This window comes from Hydra vulgaris, chromosome 05 (assembly GCF_038396675.1).
Source record: "Hydra vulgaris chromosome 05, alternate assembly HydraT2T_AEP".
Lineage (NCBI taxonomy): Eukaryota > Metazoa > Cnidaria > Hydrozoa > Anthoathecata > Hydridae > Hydra > Hydra vulgaris.
Genome location: NC_088924.1, coordinates 40972736 through 40987500, shown reverse-complemented (window position 1 = coordinate 40987500; position 14765 = coordinate 40972736). Strand labels below are relative to the sequence as shown.

General features: G+C 26.3%; 1 protein-coding gene across 3 annotated transcripts in view; it reads left to right on the top strand.

The window, feature by feature from the left end:
* Positions 1-14765, top strand: part of LOC101234357 (uncharacterized) — a 90839-nt gene that overhangs the window by 52061 nt on the left and 24013 nt on the right. For all 3 annotated transcript variants that reach the window (XM_065798210.1, XM_065798209.1, XM_065798211.1), the window contains 5 exons: positions 6373-6609; positions 8489-8721; positions 8882-9061; positions 9183-9306; positions 9432-9578. In XM_065798210.1, the coding sequence (XP_065654282.1) occupies positions 6373-6609; positions 8489-8721; positions 8882-9061; positions 9183-9306; positions 9432-9578 (921 nt within the window). The remainder of the gene's footprint in view (positions 1-6372; positions 6610-8488; positions 8722-8881; positions 9062-9182; positions 9307-9431; positions 9579-14765) is intronic.

Below are 14765 nucleotides of genomic sequence, written 5' to 3'. Positions count from 1 at the left end.
TTTGATGACAGTTATCTCAAAATAGGGTCAACATTCAGACATGTTCACAGTCTGGTATATACATATCAATTATTGAAGAAGCTGTTAAACTTAAAGAAGAAATGAAGAAAACACTACATTTAGAAGGCTGGTCACTGCACTTTGGTGGTAAATGTATTAGTCACCAAGAATATCAAGTTTTAGCTTTAAAGAGTAGACAAAGATAATCGCTATACTGCTGTTAAAGGCATAACAGCTATTCTTGATGAATATATGAAAGATTTATTTATAATTTAATATATGGAAGAGTATAAAGACGATTATAGGTAGGGATGGCATTCCTGGAATCCCGAAATCCTTGGATTAATCCTGTACAAATTGTTCATCCCAAAATCTTGGGATTCAATCCCGTCCCGATTTGATCCCAAAATCCTGGGATTAGATCCTATACCAATTGTTCATCCCAAAATCTCGTGATTAGTCTCAGAAATTTTTTATGTTTATTTTTTTTATTTTTACTTATTATATATTATATTTCAATTTTATTTTCATCTGTTTACAAAAATAAGTTATTATGGTAATATAAACATATTTAAACCCTAAGCCTGAAATTGATGCTGACCCAAACCAAACCCTCAGTCAATGTAGCAGCACTCCATTGTGAGTCTAGCTATTTGTTAGTCGATATATGTACTTTTCGTTCTCTATAAAAGTTGGTTACGGGGACATTTTTTTTACAAAAAAACAATGCCTGCAGGCACAAAATATTTACAGGTACACTAAAATGTCCCAGATAATGCTAATGTCCCCGTAAGTGTTCGTTTTTTTGTAAAATCTGTCCCTGTAAGTGAAACTATAGGTGTGTGTATATATATATATATATATATATATATATATATATATATATATATATATATATATATATATATATATATATACATATATATATATACATATATATATATATATACATATATATATATATATACATATATATATATATATACATACATACATATATATGAGGCCCAAGATGAGATAAGGTACTAAGTCTATATTTCTAGATTCGAAGATATAAGCGTTTTAATCAAGAGAGATTAAAAAATTTGAAATTGATTTTATTGTCTTTTCTAACAGTTAAAATTTAACTGTTAGAAAAGACAATATAATCAATTTCAAGTTTTTCTCTCTTGCTTAAAATGCTTGTACCTCTGCATCTAGAAATATAGACTTAGTACCTTATCTCATCTTGGGCCTCATATATATGTATGTATATATATATATATATATATATATATATATATATATATATATATATATATATATAATATATATATATATATATATATATATATATATATATATATATATATATATATAATTAATTAGTAAAAAACACTTATCTAACTTTTATCTTCGACTCGGAGTTTCACCATCGCTGGATCATCAGGAAGAGTTACTAAATCTCAAAAAAAATTCAATTTATAGAAAAAAATATTTTACAGGAAGTTATAAATTATTATAAAAAATTTTTAATTACTATATTTTTTTGTTAACGGGAAGTTACAGAAAGTGATTATGAAATAATTTTCTTTGGAATGGGGATAGTTTAATTTGGTCATTTATTTTTATAATTTTTTAAGAGGTATTTATTTTCGTGCCTACATTTAGAAATTAATTCAGATTTTTTATTTAATAAATTTTCTTGATTCAAATGAGTAATTATTTCAAATTTTTCTTGCAAACATAGCATACATTTTTTGGAAATGTTATTATAGGCAGGGGCAGATTTTAGAATAGACCATTGTAAATTAAAATTTTTATTTTTTTCTTTTAAATTCCAAATATATTTTGACAGCATAGTCTCTTTTGAATATTTTTTGTGTTTAAACGATTGTTTGTGGTTAGCATAACGTTTTTTCCATTCCCCCTCGGTTAAGCCAATATATTGTTTATCAGGGTTGTTTTGTGAGGAAACAATGCACTTGTAAATTACATTTTTCGAAAGGCATTTTCCATTTAGAGGGCAATCTATTTTTTGTTTACAATTACAATAATCAGTGTTTTTTTCTTTTATATGTTCATTTTTATTAATTAACGCGTAGTTGTGGCCTTTTATAATTCTTTCTAAATTTTTTGTACAACTATAACTTACTTTAATGGTATTTCTGTTAAAAATCTTATGTAATTTATTAGAGGGAGGAAAATGTTTGTCTACTAATTTTAGAAAAATTTTACCAATATTTGTTGAAACATTTTTGCTGTACGGGGGGTTGAACCAAATTATGTTTCTATTTCTATTACGCTTTTTTGCGATTTTCTTTTCAAATTTTAGCTCGAAATTTTGAAAGCTACTTTTTTTAAGGGCATCTTCATAAACACGTTTAGAGGAGTTAAAAATATTTTCATTAGAAGAGTTTTGGTTTAGCCTATTGTTAATTGAAATTGGAATTTGTTTTAGAATTTGAGGGGGATGGTTCGAATTTACATTAATATACAATAATTCGTCATTAGGTTTTTTGTAGGGCTTATAGGAACTTTCTGAGAGGTTAAATGTGACATCAAGAAAATTCACTATTTTTAAATTTATATTTATTTCAATTAGGAAGCCAATATTTTTAAAAACTTTAATAATATCTTTTCTAATTTTATCGAGTTGTGGCCCTGATTTTTTATGCATTATTATTAAACCGTCGTCGCGATAAAGACCTAATTGATTAATTTGGATTATTTTAGCAAGGGTATTTAAAATATATAAACCTACAAATTCGCAAATTTCTGCTCCGTCGTAACTTCCCATTGTTACATCAAAGCATTCGTGCGTGGTTTTTTTCTTCCACGTTTCCTTATCAAAATAGAGTAAATTTTTTCTGCAGTGCTTAATTATACGGATAGTGTCCTCAGTAATTTCTAAATGGGATTTTCCAAATTCTATTGTTTTATCTAAAATTTCTGCTGTAATTGAGGGGTAAAAATCAATAATATCAAATTGTATAAATGTGCATTCATTTTTATTGTTAATTTTAGAAAACCAATCTATAACATCAGTGGTATTTTTCCACTGATGTAAACCTAATTTTTTCCGAATAGAGTTATTAATTTTGTCTAGTTTTATTTTACTAACGTGCCCTAGTTCACTTTTTGAAGGTACTAGTAGCCTACAAGGGAGTTTATTTTGAAAATTTGGTTTGTGATCTTTTAGCGAAACAAACGCTTGCGCTGGTGCAACTGATTCAATTCTCGCATCTAAATTAATATTTTTGGCGATGTTTTGAGCTTCTAAATTAATGGCGTTTTCCAAGTTTTTTGGTGCTTTTGTATAATTATTAGAAATATTATCGCGCAGTATTTTTTGATGAGTTTCTGGGGTAATTTGGTAAATGTTACTTGTTTTGTCAGCAAAAACTAAAATATTAGGGTTCAATTTTATATTATTAATGTCTAATTTTAATTGTTTTTGGAATTCATTATTTATGTTTTGGAATTTTATAGTTTTAATTAAGTGTAATAAATCATTTTCAAAATTTTCCAGGTCAGAAATAAATGGTGGGGCGTTTTTTGTTTTGAATCCATAATTTTCATTCTGTTTTTTTTCAATTAAAGGGTTTTTATTTTTTTCAGATTCTAAGAAAAAATGGGCTTTCCAACGAATTCTTTTAATAAAGTGTTCTACTTTGTCTATTAATGAAATAGTATAACTTTTTTTGTCTGGGATCGGGATATTTTTGAGAGAGTAAGTAAAATTGTTAGTTTCCATGTTTAGGTTAGGTAAAATACAATTAAAGAGTGCTCAACAAGTATAAACTTGGAGCTTAATATGTAAATTATGTTAGTGTATTTTACAAATAGAGTGCTCAATGTTCTTAAAGAACAGAGCAATAATTAATTAGTAAAAAACACTTATCTAACTTTTATCTTCGACTCGGAGTTTCACCATCGCTGGATCATCAGGAAGAGTTACTAAATCTCTTACCTCTTAAAAAATTATAAAAACAAATGACCAAATTAAACTATCCCCATTCCAAAGAAAATTATTTCATAATCACTTTCTGTAACTTCCCGTTAACAAAAAAATATAGTAATTAAAAATTTTTTATAATAATTTATAACTTCCTGTAAAATATTTTTTTCTATAAATTGAATTTTTTTTTTTTGAGATTTAGTAACTCTTCCTGATGATCCAGCGATGGTGAAACTCCGAGTCGAAGATAAAAGTTAGATAAGTGTTTTTTACTAATTAATTATTGCTCTGTTCTTTAAGAACATTGAGCACTCTATTTGTAAAATACACTAACATAATTTACATATATATATATATATATATATATATATATATATATATATATATATATATATATATATATATATATATATATATATATATATATATATATATATATATATATATATGTATATATATATATATATGTATATATATATATATATATATATATATATATATATATATATATATATATATTTATATATATATAAAGTTACATAATGCTAAATATTGTTTATTATCTGTACATAATGCTAGTACTTGGTAATACAGCATTGCGTCTACATTGCATTGAATCAACCAAATTAATTAAAATATCAATGTGTATTTTCTCCCAAGACAACAGTCAAAAAAGGTTTTTTTTTCTTAAGTTACACATTAAAGTTCCATAAAAACAGAAAATTTGACATAACTGTGTAAGCTTCCCTTGGATTTCTTAGCTCTTTTATGCAGATCTGCCTTTGACAATCTCTCTATAACATTATCTTGGCAAAAATTTGTTTATTTTAGCCTTCTTGACTTTAGCAATACTTGGAAATGGTTCTGTTGTCAAAAAACTTTCAAACCCATTTTTATGTAAACAATTTCGGGTTATTTATCAGTTATTTTGGTAGAAAATTAGATTTGAGTTATCCAACTTTTCTAGATGACTCGAATCTACTTTTCTTAAATAATCTTACTATCAAGTGACCTTCTTTGACAGTAGTCTTACATATGTGCCCACGTCCTTTCAAAATTTTCACAGTTTGGTGACTTTTTTACAATGTTTTTTACAAACTTTTTTACAATGTTTGAAATATTGCAAGGTGGAACTCCAGTCTCTTTTTCAACAGTTCTGTAAGTTTTTTTTTGTTTATCCAAAATTAATTTTCATTGATTCTTATTCAAATATTGTTTTGCTGGAGCCATGATTGCTAAAATATAGAATTTGTTCCTAATTATTTCATAAAATAATTTTTTCAAGAAAAAAAGTGTTATACCTTCAGAAATTGTTAATATCTTACAAAACAAATTATAAATTAGAATTAAATAAGATATATTTAATGAAAAACAATTTGTCCCATTAAATTTTGCCACATAAATTAACAAAAAAATCAAACATCTAATTCTAATGATTCAAAATATACAAAAGAGTCAATTTTGTCATCTAAATTGTGCAACATTTGTTTGTCTGTGTCGAATGATTCAGATAAAAACAAATGTACTGTTATTTAGACAAGAGTACCGTTATTTAGAATAGGAGCAGACAATACACCATTATTACTAGCTAGGCAGCATCATTTTATTTTTGTCCCATTATTTTTTTTCCAACACTGTATGTATATATATATATATATATATAAATATATATATATGTATGTATGTATGTATGTATGTATGTATGTATGTATGTATGTATGTATGTATTTATGTATGTATTTCTGTATGTATGTATGTATGTGTGTATGTATGTATGTATGTATGTATGTATGTATGTATGTATGTATGTATGTATGTATGTATGTATGTATGTATGTATGTATGTATGTATGTATGTATGTATGTATGTATGGATGGATGCATGCATGCATGCATGCATGTATGTATGTATGTATGTATGTATGTATGTGTATGTATGTGTATGTATGTATGTATGTATGTGTGTGTATATATATATATATATATATATATATATATATATATTTATATATATATATATATAAATATATATATATATATATTTATATACACAAGGGCTGTTCAAAGGAATATAATTTGGGCGGCAGTACCTCCACGTCATTGCTTACCATAAGAAAATTTTGTGAAAACATTGCCATATGTAGGCATTTTTTTGCAAACAAAACAACATTTTCCATTAAAAAAACAAAGTTCCTCAATTTCTTAATTTGGGCGGCACCCAAATCGGCAACCAAATATGATCAGCACTGTCAAAAATAGTCTAGAAAAGCCCCTGATATATATATATTTTTTATTTTAAAAGGAATGTAATTGCAAAATGATAATGTTTGTGTTTATTTTATATACAATCAATATTTGTTGCATATGCAATAAGTAAAGATGCAATGAATATTAATGCACATTTGCAATATTTATGAATATTTTATAACTAGGTTTAACTGCTGAATTGCTTCTTGGGAAAATTGGCTCTGGTGAAGAGATAAGTACACATTCAATCATAAACTTCAATCCAATAAATGTTTTAGAAACTTTTTTTTACGGCGAGGTTTCCAGTATTTCTTTACGTAAAATTATTAAAGCTTTTCAGTGGAAACTTGAGTTACCTAAAGTTTTGAAAGATACTCGTTTTCCTGATGGACTGTTGATTGGTTTTACATTAAATCCTAAAGGTAATTAAGTTAACAATTTTGATGCAAAATATACTGTAAATGTTTTTACAATATCTTCAGAAAAATTTTTTTTTCGTTTTTTAATATGCTATATGTATATCTTTATTTGAATTATTTATTTTTGTATTTGCATAATATTTGTTTATATATCTTCCATGCAAGCTTCATAGTTGTATTCCACGCAAGCTTCATAGTTGTATTCCAGACAAACGTTGTATTCCATGCATGCTTTACTCATGTAGTTTAATAGTAAATGGAGTTGATTACTCAAGCTGATGGATTTTGGTTTTTATGGTGAGAATTTTTATAGTTTGTGTGTGTGTGTTTGTGTGTGTGTGTGTGTGTGTGTGTGTGTGTGTGTGTGTGTGTGTGTGTTAAAATAAAAGTCAACATTAAAATCTCACAAAGAAGTTTTTTTCATATTATTTAAGTATTTAAAACTATTTTCAGTTAAAAACAAAAACTAACCGAAAAAAAACAACTAATGATTACTACTAAACAATTTTCATGTAGAAATCTAAATTAAGAAGAACTGCTAGGGAAATTGCAGCAAAGTTTTTACTAATGATTATTTTGGTAACACATGAAGCACAGAATATATGATAAATGATAAAATCAGCAACAATATTTGATAAATATTTGCATATAATACTGTTACCCATAGTGTCAAGAATTACAGCTAATTCATGACACTCTGGGTAACAGTAACAAATATACATATATCTCATGAATTTATATATATGTGTATATATATTCATGCGGAATTAGGTTGGGACCGTCCTAATATATTGTGCACACTTTAATATGTCAACTTCCAAAAATCCAGACATTTTTTCAAACAAAAGAAAATAGAAAAAGCAAATTGAAATATTTTTGCCATAATTAAAACAAATAAATATTTTTGCCATGTTTCAATCAGCTTTTAAATTGGTTGTCTGTCATTTCTTTATAATTTTTTTCAAAATCCATTATAGTAAGGTGTATTGTCAGTACCATATTTTTTCTTTATTTCATCAAATTTTTTGCTAACATTTTGGCAGAGACTGGTACAGGTATATTTGTGTTGATTTTATATATATATATATATACATATATATATAAAATCGCGGTAGAGTGCTTGTCTCATAAGTGAAAAGTTTCGAGTTTGATCCCTACCACGTCTCTGGTAGTACTGCGTTCAACTTATTTCTTCGTGCAGTGACCTTGTTCGTCGAGGTTCGTGTTTCAGAGTTAGAGAGTTGAGAGAGGGTTGTAACCACAAAAAGTAGCCTCCTCGACTGTAGTGGCCCTCTTGGCCTTGAGGAGGTAAATAATTTTATATATATATATATATTAAAGCCTGGGTTGTTGAATGACAGAAAGTCTTACTTTATTTGCTAAGACAAGGAAGATAGTAATATAGGATCAAAGTAGCTAGCTGTGATTTTTTTTTTTTTTTTACAATTATTAATGTGTAAATATGAAGTAAAAGTTTACCCAAAATGTAACTTATTAAATAACTTATTAACAAAAGTCATCAAATGAAACCACAAGCTAAATTTTTTTATTTTAAAAGGTCTTAAAATCATAGCCCTAAATTTAGCTGGGCATGAATTGTCGCTGATGACATCATACTGAAATACCCATCTGTGATTGTTTCTTTACATTGATAGATGGTTTAGGTTTGCATTTAAGATATTTATTACAGCAACAAAAAATTTTTTTTTAGATATAATTTTGATATAACTTGCATAATTTTATATTATTTTTATGAAAATATATTTTCTTCATATTGATTGAGTTTGTCATATTATTAATAATTATAAATTATTTTATTATTTTATAAATTATTTATATTAAAATTTATCTTTCTGCTTATTAATTATTCCTTTTAATTAAGGTGTGAAAATCTCTCACTTAAAGTCTGAGTTAAAGATTGGCCTAACATTAACTGGTGCCATTGAAATTTTTTCAATAAGGTCAAGGTGTGAAGTTATTATAACAGAAAAGTTGATTAAGATTGTAGTGGATATGATGCCTTTGATTTTATCAAATGGTTTATTAACCATGAAAAGAAGTGAAATTGATAAAGAAAATGGGCCACAGTTGTTTGTTATGATTTCCCCAGAAAGTGTAAGTATTTGTATATGTAATACAAAATATTAAGAAAAAAAATTATTATAATTTATATAAAGTATTGTAAAAATAATGATAAAATAATATAATTTAATATAAAAATAATATAATTTATATAACACTAAACATAATGAAATAATACATTTTGTAAATTTAGATAGATGTTCAAATTCAATCATATGTAGAACTTCTTGGAATAGGAAAAGATGTTTTGATTGATATCTCTGACAATGGACTTATGTTTAATCTCCATGGATACATGTTTAATTTATTTGAAACAAACATGACAGTTATGGCCCCTTATGGGCATGGAGATATCAAGAATGCAGGTTATGTAGTAAGCAATGTTTTGAGTTTGACTTTCAAAATAAATAAATAAATAATAGGTTTTTCAAAATTATTTTTATTTGTATTTTATTTTTGTACTGTTGTTAATTTATTTCTTTATTTTACTCAAGATAACATCTTGTTTATCATCAAATTTAAATGATATAACATTAGAATCTGCTGATACCATAACAAATGGAGGTGCAGAGACAGCACGAGCACTAAGGGAAAATCAGGAAAACTTACATGAATCAAGTTTGTAATTTTTACTTATAAACCTTTTTTCAATTCTGACAAGGTCTAATTAGTTATAAAATTAATTTATAGTTTTTTTTTCAATTTGGTCAAAAATCTTTTATTAATATATTTTTATGTTTTAGCCTTGTGGTTTAAAAAATCAATCATAAAAGTACACAATTGGAAAACAAAGTTAAAAAAAAGACTGTCAGCATTGCAAATAAAATCAGACAATCTTGATTTGATAGATAACTACTTGGCCGCAACGTGTAATGCAAAATGTGATTCTGGTATATAACTTTAAGTTGATGATTAGTAAAAAAAAATCTTTGTGCATATATATATACACACACACACACAAATATATGCACGCATACTTTTGCAGATTTAGGTTGCCACTGTCTGAATATATTTTTCCCACTAATATGTTGACTTGAATCCAGACAGTTTTTTCAGAAAAAGAAATCAAGATACCTACAAATATGAAGGAGTTTTCTAGATGTTATACACAGGTTGTATCATATCTAAAGATGTTATACAAAAGTTGTATCATGTCTAGAGATGTTATTTTATCTAGTGTTGCTATACAAAAGTTTTATCGTATCTAGAAATGATATACAAAGGTTCTATCTAAAAGTTGTATTCTATCTAAAAAAGATAGAATACAACTTTTGACTATTATAATTTTAGGACAAAAAAAAAACACTTGAATTCAAATTATGTTATCACTTCATTCTCAACTCAACATGTATTGAATTTCTTTTTATGAAAAATAAAAAAAAATTTATAAAATTTTCTATTTGAACATTTTATATTGTGAATTAGCTTTAAGATTTAAATTTAAAAAAATTTTGAAAGAACATAAAATTATAGTTTTATTATACTTGTAAATATGTATAAATATGCAATACTTGCATTATTACCATTCAGTCACACTGTCACTGTCAAAATAGAAAAAAAAGAGTTAAAAACAAAAAAACTTGCAAAAAGTGCTTCAATCAAAAAGTGCACCAAAAGAAAATAAAGTTTTGATTTGAATCATTAATTAAAAACTTTATTAAAGTTATCAACTAGTGATTACAGCTATTTAACATCTTAATTTCCAGTATTCCTTTAGATATGTTTTTTTTTTATGGATTTCCTAAATCTCTCTTTCAATGTTTTAAACTACTGCTTACAGAAGTAGCTAGTTTTAACTACTCCTGGTCAGGTCAGGTTCAAGACCATTATGTTTATTGTGCTACTGGTAACATGTAATCCAGTACTATCTGCCTTATGTCCTGCTACCTTCTTAAATTTGCTTTTTTAGCCAAAGGCTAGAAGAAATAAACACTGACTTAAAATACCCCTGCCTCTACCCTTTTACTCAATCAGAAGAACCAAGCTCTTTATTCAATAAAGGCTAGATGCCTTATAGAGTTAAGAATTAGATTACCTGTGCTGTTATCTAATAATGGGACAGGAAGTTTGGATAAGCCATGCAATATAGATCCATTTGCAAGAAGAGTTGCTACTAAGCCAGTCCATGGAGCTGTATCAGATTTAAAACCCCTACTTATGGTTTCAGCAATAAGATAATTATATGCACAATTTTTAATTAAATTTTAATGCATAAAACCTTTGTAAGTATTCCAAATTTAGCAGATGCTACCGATGAAACAGGTAAATAAAAAAAGTGTTATTTAAAAAAAGTTAATATATTTAATCCTGAAAATAATGTTGAAATAAACAATATTTATCCCTGTTTTTTTTAATAAAATTTTATAAATAAGGCATCACCATTAGTAACAGCTGGTGATACAACTTCTGAATGACAAAAATGCCTAATAGTAATAATAATAATAATAATAATAATAATAATAATAATAATAATAATAATAATAATAATAATAATAATAGTAAAACAAATTCAATGATATTGGGTTTAATCAAAATTAAAGAATTTAAAAAAACGCTTACTGCTCTCAAATATACAAAAATCAAAAACTTATTGAGTTATATCTATTTGTCGAAAAAATAAAGTTGTGTTTAGAGTGATAGTACAAAACAAAAACAAATGGTATTAAAAACTTTCCAGTACTTTGTTGTTATTTCTTTTAATAATAATAAATTGTTCAGCATATATGGAATTCCAGGTTAACAATGATGAATGATAAAATTTACTCAAATTGCTGTCAATAGTCCTTCTAATTTTAAGCAAAACAAAAAATAATCTATAAATATCAAAATAAATTGAACTAATTAAAAAGAGCTTCAGCTCTTTTCAATTGTTTTAAAAAACAAAATAAAACTTAATCAAATAGAAACAAAATTACTTTACCAGTCATTTTAGTACTGACTAAAAAAGAATCTAACAGACTAAAAAAATTAGAAAAAAAAACAACCAATGACAAACAAACAAATGCTTATTTATTAAAACTACTAGTTTTTATTGTAAAATTAAATAAAGAACAACAATTCTCCTTGAAAGCTAAGAAAAATTTATCAGCTCTATTTTGCTTGCAGACCTTATGAACTTATAGTTCAGAAAAGTCACTACTTAAAAATTTTAAGTTCAGACCAGTAACTACTTAAAAACAGCGAAAGGTGACAATAAATGTTAAGCGGTTAACATCAACTGGAGTAATATTTAGATTCTGCTGTTTCTTTTTCAGATCTCAGCGATAATGGCTATTATGTTTTGATTTACAATAACTCCAGTTGTCATATGCTTGGCTTAGGCATACACATATGCATTAATTCACTCATTTTTCAAGAAATCATTTGAATTCTCAGACCATTCTTTTATGTGCTTATGCCTAGCACCATTTCACTCAATCACCTTTCTCTTTGTTCTTTATCTTTCTCCTTCTTCTCAAGACTTCACTCTTTTAGATTTAATTTCTGACCAATTTGACCAAGTTCTTTCTCTTTATCCCTCAGTCAATTTACTGTTATTGGTGACTTTAATGCTCATCAAACAGAATTTTTTAGCTTAACACCACTGACCTCGCTTGCACTAAAGCTCATAATTTTTGCATTTCTCAATCAACTTTGTGATTGTTTTCCAGATAACTCTAATGACTTACACTCCTTGGTTTTCGTCTCTAAATATAGCTCATGTTCAATTTCTCCTTGTTCTCTTTTAGGTGCTTCTAACCATGCAATAATCTTTATAAACTTTTTATCTTGTACTTCTTATTTGGACTCATTTAATCATCACTCTACTACTACCCTAATTATTCTACTAATACCCTAATTATTCTACTAATAATTAATGTAATGAAGGTGCTGTCTGTAACTCCATTATTCTCAGTTTACTATATCTCATTTCTTATCTCAGAAGTTAGGCTCAGAAGACTTTTGGAAAATCTTCGACAGCGTCATTAACAAAGGTAAATCGAATATTCCATTTCTAATTCATATCTGATCCTATAACCTCTCCCAAGGAAAAGGCAGAACTATTTGCAAAAATTTTTTTCTCTAATTCGACCCTTGAATCCAATAGACATACTCTTTCTGCCATTCCAGTTAAACAGGTTAACCCATTGTTAGACATTCAAATCACTCCAGCTTCTGTTGCTCAAGTCGTTTCTCAATTAAACTCTTCTACAGCTTGTGGTCCACACAACATTCTTTTCATAGTCTAATAAAAGTATTCTCCAAACTCTCTTCAATTCTCTCTAAATTATTTATTATGTGGTTGACAGAGTCTTGTTTCTCTGCCTGCTGGAAAATAGTATCTGCTGTTTCAGCTTTCAAAAACTCCAGAGAACATTCTGATCATTATTTAAACTATCATCTGGTCTTTTCTCTATAATTAACAAGTCTTATAACATAATATAATTAACAAGGTCTTTGCGTCTTTAATCTTAAATTGTTAGTTAAAAGTTTTAAATGTTGATAGTAAGAACAATTTGTTGTTTTAAATCTTATTATGAGACTAATTACTTACAATATGGTTTTTGATCTCCTTGTTCTATGGTTATGCAAATTGCTAGCTGCTGTAATTAAAAGGCTTTATCGTGAATTAGATGGAGGTGGCAATGCAAAACCTATTGCTCTTAACATGTCAAAAGTCTTTGATAAAGTTTGGCAGGTCTGGACTTCTCCATAAGCTTGCTTCATATAATGTATCTTGGAAAGGTTATAAAGTAATCCTTAAAGCGCTACACTCTTCTTCATTTCCAGTAACTTCAAGGTCAAAACACAAAAGTTCTATTCTTGTTCCTGTATTGTTTTTTTTCTACATTAAAGATCTTCCTTAAAATCTAAACTGGTTTTATTTGCTGACAACTCAACTTTATACTCCTGTCTCTACAAAAAATCTTTTCTTTTTGATCGCTTATAACAAGCAACCATTATTGAATTTGATCTGATCCCAACTTAATAGTCATTGCTTGCAGCCTTGTTAGAAGTAAATTGGTTTAAAACAAAATAAAAAAAAATAAGAAAATGTAAATCCCTTAAATCTACAAACCTAAAGTTTGTCCAAAAATAAAAAATATTGTGTGCAAATTCAATCCAAAACAAAAAATAAAGTGAATTGAATGTAAATATCTCATTGAATCCGTACAATTGTTCTATAAATAAAATAAATATTAATTATTTTTTAATTATTAATTTTCAATTAAACAACAATGAATTGAAGACAATAAAAATAATAAAAATTAATAGTAGAGAGTTTTGTTAGGAAGAAGTTTCAAAATCCCCACTTCATCCTTGGTAGTACTGTGCTTAACTTTTTATCTTAGCTTTTGTATTTTGTATGAGGAATCAGTTAATTCATTAAAAAAATTGTTTATTAAATACAAGCATATGCTTGTAAGGTTAATGTTACATAATGCACAATATATGCATAAAGAGTATCATATTATCGTATCATGAATATATATGAGTTATTCCATTATTGAAAAAATTCTTTATACAAAAAATTCTTTAGCGCATTTTCTTTGGGTTTTACACTAGCTATCCATTTTATACATTAACAACTTTACTTATTTGATAGAAAATTTGACAAAGAATTATAAAAGTTATTATGCAAAATTATAATGCTAAGAAATTAATTACTTTAACTAAGACAAAAATTATAAAAATTATTATGTAATAATTTAGTGCATAATAATTTTATATTATATAAGTGAGTTTGAGCAAAATTAAATTTAAGCAGTTATAACTTTGAAAAAAAATGTTTTACTTTTTCAAATTTAAAAAAATGTTTGATATTAAAAATTGAATTTTACATGATAATACAAAGAGATTAAAAGATAATACAAAGAGAAAAAATGTATGACAGGATATTATTAAATTATTTTTTTTATAAAAATAACTGGTTTGTTATTTTAAGAAACCAATCAATTAACTTATCCTAATTATAAACATTTGCATTTTATTTGGCAGTTTTTTTTTTGTTTTTTTCTTTACAGTTTTTTTTTTTCTTTACAGTTCCTTTATAAAAAGCATCGTAGTTTATTATGAAAAGCATTGTAGTTTATTAT